The 22763-nt window shown below is 49.0% G+C and overlaps 1 protein-coding gene across 1 annotated transcript in view; it reads left to right on the top strand.

Annotated features, from left to right (window-relative positions):
• ANKEF1 (ankyrin repeat and EF-hand domain containing 1) overlaps window positions 1-22763 on the top strand; it is a 36745-nt gene that overhangs the window by 642 nt on the left and 13340 nt on the right. Inside the window, exons 2-4 of the mRNA XM_088478083.1 lie at window positions 16782-17214; window positions 18761-18960; window positions 21837-21986. Coding sequence (XP_088334209.1) covers window positions 16857-17214; window positions 18761-18960; window positions 21837-21986 — 708 coding nt within the window. The 5' untranslated portion in view covers window positions 16782-16856. The remainder of the gene's footprint in view (window positions 1-16781; window positions 17215-18760; window positions 18961-21836; window positions 21987-22763) is intronic.

Below are 22763 nucleotides of genomic sequence, written 5' to 3'. Positions count from 1 at the left end.
AGTGAATTAGTTTCCTCTAAGCCAGAGGTTCCCATGCATACACGGTCCTAAAGGCTGGACTGTTAGGGTGCCTTGAGGACAGATGGCCTGATTCAGACCCGCTCGCAAGCGGGTCGATGGCCGGGCAGTGCACACTCGCCGCGTGCGCACTGCGCGTGCACGAGCCCCAGAGTGAGCAAGAAATCACTCGCTCCGAGGCTCACAACAAAACGGGGCGGCTGTCGACGTTGATCGACAGCTCGCCCCGTTTTGTAGGCAGGGAGGGAGGGTGGCTGGACAAACGGAGGCGTTCCCGAAAGAACGCCTGCCGTTTGAGGGCGGTCCTACTGATATCACTCGTGATGTCAGCAGTTGAGCTTCCTGCTCTATTAGAGCAGGAAGCTCACTGGGGCTTGCGGGAACAAGACCCTACCACAAGGGTCTTGTCGCAAGCCCGATGGTCGCGACCATCACCTGGCCGCTCGCAAAAGCTGTGGGTGGTCAAGCACAGCTAAGCGAGCGGCCAGGAGGCCGGTTTTCATTAAAAAAGTGGCAGCCCTGATTCAGAGCGTGCGCTCGCTTTTTGCGAACGGCTCTGAATCAGGCCCAGAGTTTGGGAACTTCTGCCCTAAGTACAGATGTGTCACCATAGACCTGCCCTTAAATTGCACTAAAAAGCCCATTTTGGCGAACCACAGACTTTGCAACTAAGCCGCGCCATGCATCACGGCACATTGCTAATATGACAAAATGACAACGTATGGGTACCGTGTAAAATGGTGTTGGCATTGCATGCAGCTGCTGTGTGCGACTCAGATGCTAACCTGGTTAAAAAAAAGCAAAAGATGGAAGACCGATACGAATGGCCCGCGACATGAATCACGCCACACAACTTTATACCAAATCCTCTGTGACAAAAATACTAATCCTAAGTGCCTAGTACATTATAAGTGACTTCATATGCGGCTAAGATGAGAATAAGTCGCTAAATGCAGGAAAAAGTACAAAATTCCAGCAGTCACTGTGTCTAAGTCTCGACATGGGTTTCGCGCCATACGGCACAGAAAGAATAGGTGAATGAGGACACATTTGTATGTGAACCTAACTTGCCCAAAGGCAGTGCTATTTTTGTGCAGGAACTCAGGGGGCGATTCAGACCCGGACGCAATGCAGCGCACTTTCGCAGCCGTCAGGGGCCAGGTATGCAAATTCCGCGAACGCACGGCCAGGCTTAAGGACACCCTCTATGTTTTAGAGAGAGATGGCAGAGTGATTGCACGCCGATGTAAAGACGCCCACTTTTCTTTCTTAGCATACGTCATCTCCAGGAAGTGTATGATTAATCAGTAACATCGAGAGCCATCGGAGCTGCTCGCAGCCTTTGAGGTAGACCCTACCCCGCCGCAAGCACTGCGTTCACTGCAGGCTGAAATACAACCAGGTGACGTGTACAATGCTAAATATCCATGCCCAAAGAACGCACATCCACTCGCTCGTTTTCCAGGACCTTCCCGTTACCACCCACAAACGGCACTATCTGTCACTCAAAGTAGCGCTCAGTCTGTGTACTACGAGCGCACGATTCTCGATTGCAGTGACTGGCTCATGCACGCGCCTTCGACGCATACGCAGACAGGCGACTATCGGCCATAGCGTGCGATCGCAGCTTAGCTTCCGGGTCTGAATTAGGCCCTCAGTTCCTGAACTTCTCATTAACTATGACGTAATGTCCTGGGCTAACATGTATTTTCCATCTGTTGAATGTGTACTTCTTCATCTTTCTGTTGAATAAGTGCTTCCTTATTATTCGGTTGATTATATGCTTCCTTATCCTTCTGCTGAATGTGTGTTTTCTCATTCTGATGTTAAATGTGTACGTGTACTTCCTCATTCAGCACAGATTGCCGGCCACCCCAGACTGTTCATGTGTTCTATACAGTAATCTCTTATGTAAATTCATTCTAACAACCTGAATTGGGAAATGTTTTGGTGCCAGCGATCAACTCTCTGCAAAGTTATCGACACAGTGAGCCAAAGGGTATCTGGAAGCATGTCAGAAGCTCCCATTTGTCCCAGTTTACCCAAAAAAGGCCCATTCTTTTCCCACCCAAAATCTCTAACTCGTGATACTATTTTTTTAGAATTCATATTTTTGATACACCCAAATTATTATAAAAGGGTATACGTTCCTATTACTATTTTACTTTATATAGGACCCAAGAAAAAGTATAAAGTAAATTTTATGGCCTGATTAAATGTAAGTAACATATACAGATGCATCCTTGCTCATCTAGCCTCAATACGCCATGCTGCGCGATATATCTGGCGTGAGTGAGCCGTCAGGTCCAGTGCAACTATGCAAGCATCGGGCGTCTTTTTGCCGAAAATGCAATGCGACTAGGATGCACCAGAAGACTATGCTGATTAATTTGACATGTGACACTTATATATCTGTGTGCAACTGAAACTGAAAACAGAATTTGGCGTGGGAAAAGCTGCGCCCGTTGCATCGTAGCACTTTGCATGCTTATTGTGAGAGACTAAGAAGTATTGCATATCAAATTAATCAGCACAGTCTCCTGGGGCTTCCTAGTTGCTTTGATTTGCAACTGAGACACATTTTCGGTAAAAACAAAAAGCGCTAGCAGAGTATCACAGGACCTGGCGCGCCAGAGAGGCTGTTTAGCGTGACTGCAGCAAAGACGAGTGAGGACACATCTGTATGTCCCTGTTTTTCAATTCACTTTTATGTGTGCTTTAAACACATATCTGTTCTTTTCTGATTAATAGTATATTAGATACTACAGAAAATAAAAACAATATACAAACAGATGATGAAATCAAGCCAAGGCATAAACTGTTATGGCCAAAATCAGTTATTTTATTCCATTAATAAATATAGATGTGCGGGCTCTGAAAATCGAGTCCACCCGAACTTTCGGGATCTGAGTAAATCCAAGCGTTGGCTCGGGTTTTGGCGCCTTCCTCGGATTCCAAATCGAGGTAAAACATCATCATCCCAGTGTCGGATTCTCATGGGTTTTGGATTCTATAAGTCCCTCCCGCTGTGATTCGGGTGCCATTTCACACTGACTCCAGTCTGTGCTGTGCTAACATGTCCAGTGGCTGGTGTGCTGTGTCATCCTCTCCACCTCCAGTGGTTGCTTCTGTGCTGTGTGTACTCCAGTCCCTGTTCTCCACCGCCATGCTCTCCACCGCGAGTGGCTGATGCTGTGTCCATCCACTCCCTGTGACCAGTGGCTGCTGTGCTGTGTTCATCCTCTCCACCTCCAGTGGCTGCTGCTTTTCCATGCTCTCCACCGCCAGTGGCTGATGCTGTGTCCATCCACTCCCTGTGACCAGTGGCTGCTGTGCCGTGTCCATCCTCTCCACCTCCAGTGGCTGCTGCTGTGCTGCGTCCATCCACTCCCTGTGTCCAGTGGCTGTGATAGCTCTGCTTGCCTGCCCCTAGAAGCGCCACTGGCACCAGTGGAAGCAGTTTTTACCTGTAATAAGAAGAAGGCCACTGATATGCCTGGGCACATGATGAAAAAATCCACCTCTTATATGTGGAATTATTTTTACCCAAATTCCGGATAACAATTGTCTTGCCATCTTTAGCGTTTGTAAAGCCACAGTAAGTAGAGGTAGGGACTTTAACCATCTAGGAACTTCCTCCCTGTTACGTCATTTGCAGCACGTGCATGAAAGGTTTTTGACAAAATCAGAAACGTATGCTAAAAAAGTAAAAAACAAGCAGTCCAAAGGCCCTCATTCAGAGCCGTTCGCTAATTGCGGTCGTTCGTTTAAAAACAAGGGGTGGCTATTCAAATGATCCGTACGCACATTGCAGTCTGTTCACACCTCTAAGTCTGAACGAACGAGCAAAACATACGCTCGTTTATTTGTTCAAAACGCCCCCTGGCCGCACGCATCCTACGTCATGTCCGCTATTTATTAGATTAATCGAGTACATCGAACAGCGTATGAACTGCTCGCTATTCTTGTGGTTGGTGTTTGCTACCACAAATTTGCGAGCAGTTCTGGCTCTAAAATAACCCAGTGACATGGTCAATGACGCTGCTGTTTTAAATATACACACCCATAAAACGCCCGTTTTGACCTTTAAGCACGCCTGCGTTCGGATCTCCACTCCCCATTTTCAAGCACCATCCCCTGTTACCACCCACATACGCCTCATTCTGTCACTCAAAATAGCAGGCACTCGCTATATAGCGTACAAACGATTTTCGGCCGCACTGACTGGTTCGCGCATGCGTACTAAAAAGCGTACGCATGCGCAGATGTGCAAACATCGCTCGGAACGAGCGTACTGCCGCTAACGAGCGGCTCTGAATGAGGGCCAAAGTCAGCTAGCTCCCTTCTCTCTGCTAGATCCATGCACCTACAATCTCCACCACCAACACATTCATCATCAATATCCTCAGTCATGATTGGAAGTAGTCCTACATCCAATTTGATAATGCTAACTGAGTCCTCCCCTATGTAGGATTCCTCAGAAGAATCCTTGAGCACTAGGCCTGCTGCTGCTGCTGGGGTTGGATCTTCATCTAAAAAGGGGGACCAAGGAGACTACTACTAGTAGTAGTTTAAAAAAAACAATTGACTTGAACAGCACAGACGGTGTTGTGGTTAGCATTACTGCGTTACAGCACTGAGCTCGTGGGTTCAATTCCCACTACATCCCTAACTGTGCGGAGTTTGTATATTCTCCCTGTGCTTGCATGCATTTCCACCGGGTACTCCGGTTTCCTCCCACACTCCAAAAATATACTGGTAGGTGAATTGGGTCCCAACAAAAATTAACCCTAGTGTGTAACTGTGTGTGCATGTGGTAGGGAACTTAGGGCCTGATTCAGACCCGCTCGCTAGGATACGTTCGCATGCAGCCAAAGTATGCAAGTCCTGCGATCGCTAGCAAGACAGCACGCCCACCATGTCTTGCCGTGCAATCGCGGTATGTATTTAGACACCCAACAGCCTGTCACAAGATGCCCACTTTCCCTTACTAACATACGTCATCTCCAGGAAGTGTATTAAACAATCGGTAACATCGAGTACCATCGGACCCATTCGCAGCACTTGTGGCTGAGCATAGCCTATCGCAAGCACTGCGAGTGCTGCTGTGTGTAATACAGCCATGTGACGTGTATGCTGACGCTGCGTTTTAATTATGCACGCCCCTGCAACAGCGTTCAGACTCACAGACACACCTGCGTTCGCACCACCACACCCCCAGTTTCCATCTACCACCCCCTGTCACCACCCACAAATGGTACGTCCTGTCACTCATTCTAGTGGAGCGTCTGTATACAGGGTGCGATTGCATGGACTAGTTTGTGCACGTGCACTGCGTCTTATATGCATGTGCAGATTGTAAACATCGGCAGGCTACGTGCGACCACAGCCTAGCGAACGGGTCTGAATCAGGCCCTAAGATCACAAGCTCCACTGGGGCAGGGAATTATGTGAATGGACCAATATTCTCTGTAAAGCGCTGCAGAATATGTGTGCGCTATATAAATAACTGATAATAATAAACAATCCTTTGATAGAAAAAGCAAGTATGACAGCTGTCACCCAGTTGCACAGTGGATCACTGATGCCATATCAGCTATGCTGGTATTAGACGTGCGTCCAATATGCGCCATTAATGCAGTGGGCTTTAGACAGTTAATTAAGGTCCTGTGTTCCCACTACCAAATCCCGTCTAGTTTCCACTTTACTAGAAAATCAATTCCCCACCTGTACCTGGACGTTAAAAAAACTTCATTAGTGGCCTCCAAAATGCCGTTGTACCCACTGTCCACTTAACCACAGATATGTGGACAAGCGATTAAAGACAGCCTACTTGGTGGGCGTATTGCCTTCAGCAGCAATACACCCAGCAGCATGAACAGCATCAAACGCCAGCTCATTCAGAGGCAGGGTACTCTTTGTATCACTGGCTTCACTAATACCCCTTTCAGACATGCCGAAAATCCCGGGAATTTGGCCTGCCTCAGCCAAATTCCCGGGTTGCCGCATATGTCTGAAAGGTACCCACCCGGGAATGTGTTACCCTTGAATCGACCAGTCCTGGGAAATTACCCTGCTTATGTCTGAATGGTGCTACCCGGGAATTTACTATTCCCGGGCTGCACCAAGCAGCTTTTACATTGAGTTGGCAGCGCAGAGCATCCTATAGGACGCTCAGTGCTGCCGCTCACCATCCCCCGCGCCTATGGCTGTGTCGCTGTAGATCGCGACACAGAGGACCCCAGCCAGAGCCAGGGACACCCACCAGCGCTGGAGACCATCGACAGGTCTCTGGCACAGCGGGCCGCCCGCACTCCCGCTGGACCACCAGGGCAGTAGATTAATGGCAAGGGGTTCTATCTCTTCCCCATTGGGGGGGAGGGGCCGGCAAATAGGGGATAAAATAAAATATTTTGTTAATAAAATAAAATGTAAAAAAATGGCTGGATTGGGATTGGCCGGCTGCCTGCTGCATTTTGATGACCTCATCAGCGGCAGCCAGAGAGGGGATAGGCTAGGAGGGGCAGACAGCAGAGGAGAGGCAGGTAATCTAAAAAAAACCCCTGCTCTTGTCTGAAAGGGGTCTACCTGGGAATTTCCCGGGTAGATGCTGTAGTGGGAAAGGGGGGTCTCGACCAAATACCCGGGAATTTGCACAGGAGAAATTCCCGGGTCTGAGCAGGAAATTTCCCGGGTCGTATGTCTGAAAGGGGTATAAGAAGCAAACTGGTGTGGTGGTTTTGCAAAACCAAAACCAGAAAGTTAATCCATATCCAAAACCAAAACACGGGGGTCGGTTCACATCTTAATAAAGGACCATTGGCCTGATTCAGAGTTGTACACAAACTCTGATGTTTTGCGATCTGTGTCTGCGACGACGGTCACAGTGCCCCTAAGCAAAAGCATGATTGACATGCTGCGCCCATTTGGGAGCGGCGAGGAGGATGTGACGGCTGCATTTCTAAAAATGGGGGATTGTCAGCCCTGTTTTCGAGGTGTGCCGAGGCCAGGGTCATCGTCTTCTGACGCAGATATCCTGGTCTCTGCAGCGTGATTACACCAGACATCCTGAGTAACCTGAGGCTTACTCAGATGTTCAATGGTCACACCGGACGGCAGCAGCGGATCAGAGAACCTGGCAGGAGGCGTCTGTTCGTACTTGCCTTCTCTCCCAGGACTGCCGGGAGCCTCCTGAATCGGGTGCCGCTCACGGGACCCCGCAAGAGTAGGCAGATCTGCCGGAATGGCGGCTGGCCCCCCGCGATCTCCACAAAAGTTGGCGGTCCAGGGGTGTGATGACGTGATTTACGCTGAATCGCATCATCGTAGCCCTACCCCCTGCTTTATAATGGCAGTAATATCGGCATTATAAAGCAGTGGGCGGGGCTGCAATGACACCGGCACGCCCCCGCTCCGCCCACTGAAGCCGCCCCTACCCTCCCTTCTGCCCCCTCCCAGAAGGGGCTGCCAGAAAGTCAGTAAGTATGCGTCTACTCAAGATGCGTTTGCATATTGTAGTGATGCCGCTGCGTGCTGTGCTACAGCGTACATCTCTGAATCAGGCCCAATGGTAGCAAGTGCATTAAAACCAATACACGATAGACAAATATATATTTCTACCCAGTGGTCGAAGTGGGGTGGCATACGGCGGTATGACATACCACCACTTCCCGGCCCCACTTCATTTTAGAGAATGCACCAGCGCTGGGATCCAGTATGGGATCCCAGCGCTGAAACAGTGGCAGCAATGTGTAGAGATGTGTCTCCCGCAGGGGACACATCTCAATCGCGGCAGTGGAGGTGCTGACATGTAGCCGGGACAAAGTACCTGGTCCCGGCTGCACTGTAAGCACCACGTACTGTGCGTCTGCCAGCCAATCACGAGGCTCGCAGCCGCCAGCCAATCGCGGGACTCGCGGCCGCCAGCCAATCGCAAGGCTCGCAGCCGCCAGCCAATGAGAAGCTGCCAAATGGCTTCTCATTGGCTCATAGCGGCGCCAGGTAAACTGCAGTGAAGAAGACCCGAGGATCCCGGTGGTTCCACTCCAGCAGCGCAGGTAAGAGGGAATTAGAGAGAGGGGAGGGTGTGAGAGAGGGAATAGAGAGAGGGGCAGACAGGGAGACAGGATAACTATTGTAGGGGGTGAAAGAGAAAGGGAATCAGTAAAAGCAAGGTGTGAGAGAGGGGAGCAGGCAGGGAGAAGGGTGAGGGGGGTGTGTGGGGGGGGGGTTAGAAGTACAATGGGGTGATATGGAAGCAGGGGCCCATAGGGGGGGATTCAATCTCCATACCCCCACCTCTAAATTACCACTTTGAGCACTGTTTCTACCTCTTTCACACACACATTGCTGCTGTGCATAAAAAGCAGTGATAATCCATTCCTAAGGCAGACAAGGGGTTATCAACGCTTCATAAATAGACACCCAGCAGAAGAATTGGGAGGGCTGCTTGTTCACTCAATCAAATTCGGGAGGCAAATTATTTTTAATTTTAAACTACGATTCTATGAAGTTCAGGTTAAAAGGACTCAGGTCAAAGCAGAGATCAGCAAATAAAATGTCCTAAGAAGCATCTGCAGTTTAGTGTCTCCGTCTCCTTGGTGACGTACGGCATGTTCTGCTTGGACTGTGCCAGTTATGAGAATCTCACAATGACCAAAAAGCCATAGACAGCACATGCCAACTGATGCAAACCGTGGTTACCATGCCAAAGGATGGCAAAGAGAGAATAAATCTTTGTATAACAAGGACTTTGGTTCAGCGCCTTCTGATTGTAGAAGAAAATAGAATTATCAGGACTAGTACAAAAAAAAAAAAAAATTGGAATGTGTACCAAGTATGTTTTTGGATGAGCTGGTCAGCAGATCACCCGCCCTGCACTGCATGCACAATATTACGTACACTGCCCTGTACACAGAAAGGTCGGCAAAAGGCATTTCTAGCCAATATATATCAGTGGGATATGCTAGTATGAATTGGAATGTGCATATCTTTCTGTATATTACTGAGATCTTAGGGGGAGATGTATCAAACCTTTGAGAGATAAGTGGAGAAGTTGCCTATAGCAACCAATCACCTTCATATACGGTATCTAGCACAGTCTATTAAATGACAGAATCTGATTGGATGCTATGGACAACTTCTCTACTTTATATCTCTCCAAGGTTTGATAAATCTCCTTTGTATTTTATATATGAAGCACAAATCAAGACCAGACAAGGGCTTGATGCAAAGGTGCATGCATTTATGCATTTTCTGCAGCGGGTTCCATAGGGTATCCACAGGATACCTTGGGGTATAGGCATGGCTACGTCCATCGGGCACCACGCAGTTAAATCTTTCATCCCAGGATGCACCGGGGCCCCCGCTCCTATACCCCGCCCCCAGGCCAAGGCACCTTCAATTTGAGTAGGTGCCTGGCCAGAGTCGGGTCACTGCAAAGGGGGGCTGTCTTGCACAGCCCCTGAAGATCATCAAGAGCGGTCAGCACGGACAGTCAAGCGGACATCCCTGCTGCCGCTCCGACACCCCCGCCGGCGCCGACCACCAGTACTGATCCGGGGAACTCGGCGGGCGCCTGGGGGTTCCAGCTAGCAGGAACCCCCGGGGAGCCCTGGACTGTGGCCAGAACGCAGGGGGAGCAACTCAGGTAAGCAGCGGGCGTCTGCAGTAGGCACCCGCTGATACACAGTCCATTGTCCCCAGGGCTGGGGGCTCCCTGGGGACAGCAGTATAGTGGAGCCAGGCACTGAGCCTGTGCTCACTCTAGACCACCAGGGATGCGGGGCTGGAGCGTTGCGGAATGTGCTTCAGCATCCCAGGGGTTAATTACCTGCCAGGGGAGAGCGCCTTTCCTGCAGCGTACAGGAGGCCTCTCCCCCGCTGCTCTCAGCGCCTTTCCACTGCGGTCTGGCGGGCTGAGGCAGCTATCCTCCTCCTGGGCCCGTCTCCTCTGTCTTCTCCGGTGGCCATTTTCTTTGAGCACACGCTGGTGTCAGAGTGTGGAGCCCGGGTCCCCCCCTTGCATACCTCTCCTCCAAAGTAAGGTCAGTGTATGTAGTGCTTTTCCTACCAGACTGTAGGTCTGTGTAGTTGATTGTGTTGCAAGATTGTGCAGGTATGTGACTTTATGCTAGCGCTGTCTGCCTGTGTTTCTACTGTCAGCCATTTTACTATCCACTACCTTCTCCCTTTCTCTCAGCCCTCACGGTGTAGTGCTGTCAGGGTGGGAATTTACCTCACAGTTTGCAGTATTTCTTACTGTGTGGTGGGTCACATACCAATATGTCATGCCAGGATATATCAATGGGTGCTCCTCTCCTGTTTTCCTGCTCCAGGTGTAAAGCAGGTGTGGGAGAGGGGGTTGTACATCAGGATGGTTTATGCACTGCATGCTTGGCCATTCCTGGTAATCTTGCCGTACCCAGCACTTCACAATAACCTCCCTGGGCTTGTTTTGCACAAGCGTTACATGTCCTAGTGGATCGGTTGTCTGCTCCCCCTGCGTTCCCTCAGTTGGGGTTCATGCAGCAGGCGGTAGTCCCGTCCCCCGTACTGGGGGTCCCTGGATAGATGGTGTTAGCACATTTCCCCCTCAACAGTCTATTTCCCAAGCGGAACCTATTTGGGTGAACTCTCCGTCCGCCACGGTGCAGACCCTAACAGACAGGTTGCAAGAACTGCTGAACTGCTGCTAAGAGACCGTTATTGTCACCCCCGACTACACAGTATGAGGAGGATAACATGTCGTCAGATACTGGTGAACTAATGGATTTGTCTGACAGAAGTTGAGGTTAAGTCTAAGATATACATTCCGGGCCTCATATGAGCAGTCCGTATGGCCATGGTAATTACAGACGACAGCCTCCCCACGGCTCAGCCTATGTATGCTTACTTTAAGGATGTTAAAGGTGCTGCTGCAGTTTTTCCCCTATCTGGTCAGCCAGTAGATCATTTAGAGGAGGCATGGAAGTCTCCGTGGAAATGGTTTCAACCTCAAAAGCATCTAGCCTATACATACCCCTTTTTGCAGGGAATTATTTCACCAAATGGGAGTCTCCTCCTCTGGTGGATTCTCATGTGATGCGCTTAGTGAAGTGCGACATTATCTATGCAGTCCCAGGCTTCCCTGACTGATGCTATGGACCGTAAGGGGGAAGTGTGCCTTAAGTCTATTTACTCCAGACCATCTATGGCAGTAAGCTGGGTGGCTCGGGCCATGGAATGATGGGCTGACGCTTTGGAAGCATCCCTTTCGGAGGCTACCAGTGAGCAGGTAGTGTTAGTGGGCAATCTCCGAGATTCCGCTGCGTACATTAATGAAGCAGCTTTGGATTGGAGCCTTCTGACTTCTAGGTTTTCCGCGGTGTCCGTCCGCCGCTCCTTGTGGTTACGCTCTTGGAGGGCGGATGCTGAATCCAAGAGGGGTTTGGAATGCTTAACTTATATTGGTCAGGTCCTGTTTGGCCCCGATCTGGACAAAATTGTGAACACGCTGGCGGTAGCCAAGTCTGCATATCTGCCTTCAGCTCCGGCTCCATCTGGGTCTGGGACCTGGTTCTTTCAGCCCTACCTATGCAGTCCCAGGCTTCCCTGACTGATGCTACGGACCATAAGGGGGAAGTGTGCCTTAAGTCTATTTACTCCAGACCGTCTATGGCAGTAAGCTGGGTGGCTCGAGCCATGGAATGATGGGCGGACGCTTTGGAAGCATCCCTTTCGGAGGCTACCAGTGAACAGGTAGTGTTAGAGGGCAATCTCCGAGATTCCGCTGCGTACATTAATGAAGCAGCTTTGGATTGGAGCCTTCTGACTTCTAGGTTTTCCGCGGTGTCCGTCCGCCGCTCCTTGTGGTTACGCTCTTGGAGGGCGGATGCTGAATCCAAGAGGGGTTTGGAATGCTTAACTTATATTGGTCAGGTCCTGTTTTGCCCCGATTTGGACGAAATTGTGAATACGCTGGCGGCAGCCAAGTCTGCATGTCTGCCTTCAACTCCGGCTCCATCTGGGTCTGGGACCTCGTTCTTTCAGCCCTATCGTCCACAAGGTAAGCCTAAGGTGCAGTCCTTTCCAAGACCCTCAGGGACCAAAAAGGCTGCCAAGCCCAAGAAACAGCCTTGGAGCACCAGACGTCCGGCTGCTAGGCGTGACGACAAACCCTCAGCCTGATGGATCGGGCCTCCCCTTGGGGGACCCCAAGGTGGGAGGCCGGCTTCTGCAATACGCCCAGTGCTGGTGCTAGATCACCGCAGACACTTGGGTAAGGGAAGTGGTCTCTCAGGGATATGCCTTCTCATCAGTCTTCCCTAAGGGGAATGGGTTATTACTCCAACCTCTTTCTGGTTCAAAAACCGAATTATTCCTACCGCCCTATCCTCAACCTCAAGTCCTTGAACAAGTTCTAAGGGTCCCTTGGTTCCAGAGGGAGCCTCTGCATTCCATTATATTAGCTATGGAACCTGGGGATTTTGTGGTGTCTCTCGATATTCAGGATGCCTACCTGCATATCCCTATTGCCAGGGATCATCACTGTTTCCTCAGATTTGCTGTACTAGACCACCATTACCAGTTTCAAGCTCTGCTGTTTGGCCTCTCTACGTTACCACGGGTGTTTACCAAGGTAATGGTGGTCAAGGCTACAGGGGGTTCGCCTGCTACCCTACCTGGATGACCTTCTACTGTTAGCAGGGTCTCTAGAAGTACTCTGCAGCCATCTGCAACTGACATTTTCAGTGTTGCAGACCCACGGCTGGCTGATAAATTGGAAGACGTCCTCCCTAACTCCATCCCAGAGGATGATCCGTCTGGGTGAACTGTTGGACTCTCAACAGCAGAGGATCTTCTTGACGGTAGAGAAGATCTCTGTGTTACAGACAAGGATACGCACTTGTCTCCAGGGTTGCTGAGTGTCCATTCACTCAGTGATCTGATTACTGGGGTCCATGGTGTCGACCAGGGCCGTAGCTAGGGTAGTGTGGCCGGTGCCATCGCCCAGGGCACCACCGGTCAGGGGGCGCTGTTTGGGTCTGTCAAATTTCTGTTTATTATCTTTCTTGCTTGTAGCTTCCTCTTATTTTCATCCCCAGCATCTCCTGGCCTCTCCTATCTCTTCCCTGGACCTTCCTCATGAAGCCATGGCCCTTTTATGTCCCTTTGAAAAATTAGGGGGCGCCAATGCTCTTTCTGGCACAGGGCACCAAAAAGTCTAGTTACGGCTCTGGTGTCGACGTTCGACATGGTGGTGTATGCCCAGTTTCATTCCAGACCTCTGCAGAGGTTGATTCTCTCCAGGTGGGATGGATTACCCCATCGGATAAAGACACAGACGATGGTGCTTTCTCCGGAGGTGCGACTGTCTGTAACTTTGTGGTTACAGACGTCTCATCTCAACAGGAGATGCCCGTTTTTTGGATCCCGGACTGGGTCCTCCTCACGACGGATATCTGTCTTCGGGGCTGGGGTGCTGTGACAGGTCCACACGTCTTTCAGGGACAGTGGAAGTCAGAGGAGTCTGCCTTCCCGATCAATATATTGGAACTTCGGGCAGTGTTTAGAGCGCTGCAACAATCAAGACTCAGTCTGCACCGAAAGCTCGTGCAATTCAGTCAGACAACGCCACTACTGTGGCTTACATCAACAGTCAAGGAGGAACTCGAAGTCAGGCGGCCCTGCAAGAGAGATCCCGCATTCTGACTTGGGCGGAAGGCAATCTCCCAGCCATCTCGGCAGTGTTCATCCTAGGAAGTCCTCAACTGGGAAGCAGACTTCCTCAACTGGCACTATGTGCATTCAGGGGAATGGTCCCTTCACCAGGAGGTATTTCAGATCCTATTGGACAAGTGGGGCCTTCCAGAAATAGACCGCATGGTCTCTAGACACATCCGCAAGCTGCTAGTGTATGGGTCCAGAACAAGAGATGCAGAGGCTCTACTGGTAGTCGCTCTGTTGGTACGGTGGACCTTCCAGTTTGCGTACCTATTTTCTCCGTTCTCCTTTCCTCGAGTGCTTCAAAAGTTCAGTCATGAAGGGGGTATGATCCTGTTGGTGGCTCCAGCATGGCCCAGACGTCACTGGTACTCAGCTCTTTGGAGTCTCTCCATCGACACTCCGTTGCTGTTGCCTCAACGTCCAGACCTGTTGTTTCAGGGTCCTTGCCTTTACCCGGACCTGGGTTGTCTGTCTTTAATGGCGTGGCTCTTGAGACATCCCTCCTAAGGACTAAGGGGTCCCCAACTCTGTGGTGAACACCATGCTCAGAGCTCGGAAACTCGCTTCTGACAGGATTTCCCACGGGGCGTGGCATTCCTACTTTGGTGCCGCCCCAGGAGGTATGATCCCCAGGTATTTCGGATATCCAGGGCTCTGGCTGTCCTGCAGGCGGGCTTAGAAAGGGTCTCCGCCTCGCCTCCTTTAAGGTGCATGTTTCCGCACTGTCAGTGTGGTTTCGGTGTGGGATTGCTCCTCTTCCTGATATCTGCACCTTTATGCAGGGTGTCCTTCGCATTCAGCCTCCCTTTGTCCCTCCAGTGGCTCCTTGGGTTTTGGCTGTGGTCCTTAGGGCTCTCCAGGGACCTCCATTTGAACCCCTGGGCTCAGTAGACATCAAATGGCTTACAGCGAAACTGTATTTCTTCTAGCTACTGCTTCAGCTAGAAGGGTGTCAGATTTGGGGGTCTCTCTCTTGTCACCCCATCTTTTCTAATTTTTCACAGAAACATGGCGGTTCTTAGGACTCGCCTTGGTTTCTTTCCGAAGGTGGTATCTAGTTTCCACATTAATGAGGAAATTATACTACCAGACTTTAACTCACCAGACCTTTCAGCAGGTGGGGCCTCATTGGATGTGGTACGTGCTCTCCATATTTACGTGGGCCGTTCCAGTTCCCTTCAGAAGGCGAGGTAGATTCGAATGGTGATCTCTGAGGCTTACACTCATGAGGGCATTCTAGTACCGCCCTCTGTTGCTGCTCATTCTACTCTGTCTGTAGGTCCTTTGTGGGCAGCTCACCGTGGCTCCTCGGCTGTTCAGCTTCGTAAGGCAGCCACGTGGTCCTCTGTCCATACCTTTGTCAAGTATTAAACTTTTGATACCTTTGCCTCTCAGGATGCTTCCTTCGGGCTTTGGGACATCCCCAAGGTATCATGTGGATACCCTATGGAACCTGCTGCAGAAAATAAGAGATATGGTAAGAACTTACCTTTTGTTATCTCTATTTCTGTGAGGTCCATAGGGTTTCACATGACTCCCATCCTGTCGCACCTGTGCTTCAGATGAGTTTAGTTCTGGTCACCGGTTTTCCGTCTCCTTCTCTGTGAGTTTGTGAATCTTGTGTGTTCCAGACTTCCTTCTCTCTGTTTTTCTCCTCCTCCGGCCTATGGCTTGCTACTAAAACTGAAGGTGCCTTGGCCTGAGGGCGGTGTATAGGAGAGGGGGCCCCGGTGCATCCTGGGATGAAAGATTTAACTGTGTGGTGCCCGATGGACATAGCCATGCCTATTCCCCAAGGTATCCTGTGGAACCCTATGGACCTCGCAGAAATAGTGATAATAATATCTCTTATTTTTTATGAATTTTTTTGCAAATGGGTGATGTTTTGTCTAGTGCGCATGCGTCTGAGCCGCACTGCGCATGTGCCGCAATGGTCTTGTGACATCGGCCGCAGTGTGGATTTAGATGCAGAGTGATTAACAGACAGCAATCGTTTGGGGGAGGTAACAGGGAGTGGCGACACAACCATTTTTGGGGGTGTCACAGCCTGTGACTGTGTCTTCGTATGCAGTGGTAAAGGCTCTGGGGTCTTAGTATCGATGGCCATTCCGAGCAACCATAGAATTGCGGAGAAGGTCGATGTTCCATGTGCGACTGATGCTGCGTGTTTGTTCGCAAGCTACGGATCGGAGATATATTGTGTTAAGGTTTTTTTCTGAGACTGAGAGATGTAATGTAGTTCAATGCAGTCTGTAGTGCATGGCAGTCGTTAATGCTGTCTGTATTATATGGGGGTCACTAATGTTGTTTGTATTATAGTTTGTATTATATGGCGGCCACTAATGCTGTTTGTATTATATGGTGGTCACTAATGCTGTTTGTAGTAGATGGCAGTAACTGTTGCTGTTTGTATTATATGGCAGTCACTAATGCTGTTTAAACTGTATGACGGCCACTAACGCTGCGTGTATTATATGGGGGTCACTAATGCTGGCACACGGTAGGATGAGGAGAAGTAAGGGTGGGCCTGTTGCTCAGATGAGGGTGCCCGCTGAATCGGGCCGCCTCAAGTGTTAATAAGCCCTGTCTGGCAGCGTTACACAGTGCCATCTTCCCAGTAATATTCAGATAGATGATGCATGCGCACAAGTTAGCGAAATCTCTAGCACAGTGCCAGAACCTTTCTTTTCACGCTGCGGTGCCATCTATCTGTAGATGTCACTGGGATGATATAGGAAGGGGAACCCGCTTTCCGGCACCAGGTAGGTATGCTCTTGGTGCAGGACGAGTGGTGTAGGGCCACACACTCTGCTCCCATTATAAATATGCCTATGCTGCTGTGTCCAAACTCAGAAATAAATTGTATCCCCATGTGCATGCGTAGTTTCTTATTGCCACAATATTAAACATGAGCATATGAGATAACATACAGTATGGTCTCAGTTGCTGTAAAAAAAATATTCTACTTACATAAAGAATGATTGACTAAAACAGATAGAAACACATTGTTTACACAACTCAACCTTATATTCAAAATAGAAATTGTTTTATTATAGTGCCCCTGGAAGCATGGATTTCAACTAATTAAACATCTTTGCAATGCTACAGATATACACAAGTTTCAACAGCAAATGGCTTCAGATACATATATAGCTGATGGAAGACTGGAAACCTTACAGGTCTACAAAGTTCTTCAGTGTGTTCATGATCAAGACAAAGTCCAGGTAGAAAAATTTGTTAAACTTGGAGTCCCGGACCTAATAAACCTCACCGAGCCACGTAATGGAGACGGAGCACTACATATTGCCGCTGTGGATAATAATGTTGATATGTGTAACTTCCTTCTTAACATTGGAGCCCATCCTAACATACAGGACATGAAAGGACGCACTCCAGCTATGAAAGCCGCAGAGTTAGGACATGACTTGGTGTTGGAAGTTTTTGCCAAAGCCAAAGCCGACATGACCGTTGTGAATAAAGAAGGAAAAGGTAAAAGTCACCCACTAGTTTTTTGACCATCTCGTGAATTTGGATTGAAAGAATTTTCTTCTTCTATGTTTTCATGGATTATTGATTATTTTTCTCACTCCCTGATTTACCATAATCACCACTTTCTCCATTCTTGTCATATCTATTTGTAACATGATAAGTTTCAATTCTTAGGTGTTTCTTTCTGAGGAGGGGGTGTAAACCAATGAGAGATATAAAATGAAGAAGTTGCCCATAGAGACCAATCAACCTCTAGTTCTCATTTATCTAGCTAGCCCAGTCTACAAAGTGCGTTAGAAGCTGATTGGTTGCTATGGGCAACTTCTCCAAGTCATCTCCAAGTCAACGGTTTGATACATCTCCCCCTGAATAAATTCAGATAAGAGTAATGGTACGTACACACTTAGCGATTTAAAAGAAGGATTTGAACGATAATGATATCGATATCGTTACTGTTATCGTTCAGATTGCTCATTTAAATGGTCCCTACCAACTTACCATCGACCAGCGATGCGTGGCCACGTATGGACGATAGCGAGATCGTCCATTGGCCGTGCATGCCGGTCAACTTGCTCGATATCGAGCAGGTTACTATAGGGACCCGCGATCGTTGATTGCGGGTCGCTATAGTCGTCGGTAAGTAGGTATCGATCATCCAGCACACCAGGGAGGGTCATAACGATCAGCCAGCGATATCGTATCGCTGGCTGATCGCTACGTGTGTGCACACCATTACTCATTTCGGATACCAGTGTCTTCAATTTCATGGGGTGTGGATTGGTAGGTCTACAATAAAAAGGTAGATAGTCAATAGGTCAACACCCAGAGGGTCGACATTCAATATGTTGACAGGGTCAATCGGTTGAAAGGGACATTAGGTTGACAGTTAATTGGCCGACAGTGACTTAGGTCGACAGGGTTCAACATTCAACTGGTCGACACAAAAAAGTTGGCATATGATTTTTTTATTATCATTTTAGCCTACCCCTGAAAACATGAAAAACCACGTGGCAACCTTTTTTTTTTTTTGTCGACCTTTTAATCCTGTCGACCATGTATATATATATCTCTGCACACGCAGAGATCAGCACAGAGGTACTCGGAGGAGAATTATGTTCCCTTCCTCATACTGTTACTATCAGCACATGTGTCCCAGAGTGCCGTTCGCATGGCATTCGGGGGCGCGATCCTGTAAGTGATGTTGGTGGTCACAGACCACCGCATCGCTTCCGGGGGGTCCGAGGAGATCCGTTCTGCACTTGTGCAGAACGGATCTCCTCTGCTAAAGCCGGGGGAAGGAGTGGGCTGACGTGATTGCATGTAATGTGACCTTGCCAGATGAAACACTTCTGGCTCCGGCCACATTACATGCGACCACGCCAGTTAAGTAGTTAAATGTAATTACAAAAAGTTGTATGATCGTGGTGGGCCCCATAAGCAGTCAGGGACCCTTATGCCGTAACCCCTGTACTTATCCTGATGGCGGCATTGGCCATATGTGTTGTAAGAATAATGTTTTCTTTCTGTTCGTTTCTTTTTCCACCAGGGGTCTTATTTTACTGCATCTCACCCACCAAGAGACATCTGCGTTGTTTCCAGATAGTGCTGGATTGTGGAGCTGATGTCCATAACAGAGCAACAGATGGAATGTCGGTGCTGCTGGCAGCGTGTGAACAGGCTCAGGGGTGCAAAGAGATGTGTCTGATGTTATTGGAAAGAGGGGCTAATCCCAATGCGTTCCATCCTGTAAGAGTTTCCATGAGCATAGAGATGTACTTTAATCTGGCATTGTACAATAAGCGATCACAGTTTTAGCTGCTTACCAGCAAAGTAGACATTATACTTCTGTTTCACTTGATTTTGTTAACCGTGGCCCCAGTCCAGTGATCGACATTAAGTGTCAAGTCGGCTGTAGGTGGCAAAATACTGTATACAGATGTCCTCATACACATAGCGGTATATTTACTAAAGTGAGAGTTTTTAGAAGTGGAGATGTTGCCCATAGCAACCAATCAGATTCCAGATATTATCTTCTAGAAGGTGCTAGTTAAATGTTAAGTAGAATCTGATTGCTATGGGCAACATCTCCATTTCTAAAAACTCTCACTTTAGTACATATACTCCCTAGCCTCAATACGCCATGTGGCACAAGATGCCTGGCGCGAGTGAGCTGTGCCGAGAGGTGATGCTTCTTTTCGCCCGAAAATGCATCTTAGTTGCACTCACGAGACTGCATTGATTAATTTGATGTGCAACACTGAATCTGTATTTGAAGCACAATTGAACTTCAGTGAAGCAGTTTTGTTGCATCACATTGGGACTAAGGACCTGATTCAGACCCGCTCGCGAGCACATAGCGCTCGCAAGCAGGTCGATGGTGGGATACTGCGCACGCGCGGCGCGTGCATGTGCAAGCCCCGGAGCGAGAGAGAAATTCTCTCGCTCCGGGACTCACTACAAAAGGGGCGGCTGTCGATGTTGATCAACAGCTCGCCCCGTTTTGTAGGCGGGGAGGGGGGGTGGCTACACAAACGGAGGCGTTCCCGAAGGAACGCCTGCCGTTTGTGGGAGGCACCACTGACATCACCAGTGATGTCAGTGGAGAGCTTCCTGCTTTGTTAGAGCAGGAAGCTCTCTTTGGCTGGGGCTACCACAAGTGTCTCGGCGCAAGCCCCGACGGTCGCGACCATCGTGACCATCACCTGGCCACTCGCAAAAGCTGTGGGCTTAGCGAGTGGCCAGGAGGCTGCAAAAACAAAAAAAAAAAAAACCGCCCTGATTCAGAGCGAGCGCAACTCTGTATGAACACCATGGGGACACTTGTGTGGTGCAACTCAGACGAATGCGCAGACTAAAAACATCACACAAGAAAAAAAAAACCTTTGGCCCCCACAGGAAAAAAAAACAAACACATTTTCCCCTACAGAAAACAATAAACCACATTAGCCCCCACAGGAAAAAACAAACAAACATATCGGCATCAATAAGAACTAGAAGAAAATAAAACACATTAGCCCCCAACAAGAAAAAAATAAAGCATACATAATTGCCCCAGTCCCCCACAAAAGACTGACCTGTCTACAGTACTTGCTGAAATGCTTGGCTCCGGGACATTTGGACTGCACCACACATCTTGTAGCAGATCAGGGGGCCCTCAATTACACTTCGGGTCAAGGCTGCCATTATAAATTGCGGGGCCTACGACTGACAAACTAGGCAGGCCTGGTACTCCAGTCCTGGCACTGGCAGTCTCCCCCCCAATATTGGCCCTGACTGTGAGGCATGATATTTTATACTGGAGTGGGCACTGTGGGTCATAATATTTAATAATATGGGGCAGTGTGGCATAGTGGGGGAATAATAATGATGCTCAGAATCGCAACAGGGTCTAGGTAAGTATCATAATCCTCCCCCCTACACTCCCTAACCCTCCCTTCCTGCATCGTAACCTTAACCCTCCCCACTCCACATCATAACTCTTCCAGCAGTTAGTGCCTAAATCTAACTCTGCTCCCTTTTGTGCTTAACCCTAACCCCCCCCCCCTGTGGTGCCTATCCCTAACCCTCCCCCCCGCAGCCTAACCCTAACCTCCCCTCCCTGCAGTCTAACCCCCCCAGTGGTGCGTAATCCTAACCCTTTCCCCTAAAGTGGCTACAAGCTAACAGGGCCCGCTATACTTACGATCGGCATGCCGGCTGTCGGGATTCTGGCATCGGCATCTACAGTAATGTTGGGATTCCGGCGCCATTTGGGATTCTGGCGCCGGGATTTCGACAGCCGGCATCCCGTGCGGAGGAATATTAACTACATGGCATACAGAGGGCCATAATATCTAATAATATGGGGCAGTGCAGCGTAGTGGTGGAATAATTAAATATTATGGGGGCATTGTGTGAGATAGAGGTGCACTGTGGGACATAATATTAATACTGGGGGTAGGAAGGGTGAGGGGAGAATGGTCCTGCAGCAGCCGCAGCGTGCAAGGGACACACTGACAGACCGGCTGGGCAGTGCAAGAGAGAGGGAAGGAGGGGGGCCTCGGAAAGGGGGTGGGGAGAGGAGACCCACGCTCACATGTTGAATTCAGCCCTATTGGCTACCCTGCTTCTGGATGCTGTACTGTCCGAGGGGGGAGGCTGGTTAGCCTATCAGGGCAGGCTATCACCCCCAGTCGGAACCACATTATGCAGCCACTGCTCCCGGCTAGTGGCACCCAGAAGTGCCCGCTATCCGAAGCATATGGCCGGTTCCTGTTTGCGTTCCACAGTGGAACGCAAGTACTGGAAGCGTGGTGCCAGCAAACAGTGGGAGCCGGCCGCAGTCAGTGACAGTGTGAGCCGGCCCAGCCGAGGGGACTATGGGACCGGCCCAGTGGGAACTTACTTGCTGTCCCAGTGGCCCAATCCGCCCCTTTCCACTGTCCTGATCTGCACAACGCCAATGTTGCATAACAATCTATCTTTTATCATTTTCACACCAATCCATGAGTCCTCGATAACATAATACTTGGTTCTTCTCTCTTTTTTTAGAGATGAAATTTGTAACCTGTCTTTTCCTAGGAAGCAGCAAGTACATGTTTATGTGATATAGAACCACTGTACTGTATTATTATTCCCTTTAGTTGACGAGTCGCACGGTGCTGATGGAAGCAGCAAGAGAAGGTGCCTTAGATGTCGTCCGGAGCATTTTGGAGAAAGGAGGAGACGTTAATGCTTTTGACAAACAACGATATCACGCTGTTCATTTTGCTGCTAAAGGTGGATTTTTGGAAGTGAGTTTTATATTTTCTGTGACTGTTTTATTTCCTGAATCTGTAGCTGGAGGTCACATTTTTTCACTATTCGAGCAATAAGTAAATTTCACTTGAATAAATGAAAGAATGAATGAATACTTTATTGTCATTAACAACACAACGAAAAACCATGCAGCACTATACCACATAATAAGGCAAGCAGTAGTAACATTACAATTAAAATTAATAAAAAAAAATATCATAATACACATTAATCAGGGTTATCGTGACCATTTAGCTTACGCACAGCACTATTGCGCGACTGTTTTGTGCGTAAATGCACAGCTCGAAAGCGCCTATTTGATGGCTTCCTCTCAAAAAGCACATGGTTTGGATGGCTGGGATCTACTAAGACAGATTTAGATCTCTTCAGGAGCCTCTTATCGTAGAACTCCGGGGTGCATGGTATCGGGTTACCAGTGGTATCTCAGCTTGTGCCTTGTTTATGATATTTCATCGTTCAGGATAACACCACTCAAAAATAATTCTGCATACTACAGTTTACTGGGATACTCCTGATACTTGAAATAGGGCTTCTGCCTGAAAATGCCTGTTCACATCTGTGAAACATACTGGGACCACTGGATTGACATAGGGCTTGGTAAAGAGCCTCACACAAGCGGCTGTGCAGTTCCGTCCATCTCAAATGCAAATGGAGCAGGAGGTGTCTAGACATTATTGTGTTGAGAGAGATTAAGAGACAATAATAAATGTTGGTAGACAGTTCAACAATTCTTATTTGATGTATAGTCCAAT

Source organism: Taudactylus pleione, unplaced genomic scaffold, assembly GCF_031769625.1.
Source record: "Taudactylus pleione unplaced genomic scaffold, aTauple2 ptg000206l, whole genome shotgun sequence".
Taxonomy (NCBI): Eukaryota; Metazoa; Chordata; class Amphibia; order Anura; family Myobatrachidae; genus Taudactylus; species Taudactylus pleione.
The sequence above is the reverse complement of the archived record's forward strand: the minus strand, read 5'-3'. Positions and strand labels throughout refer to the sequence as shown.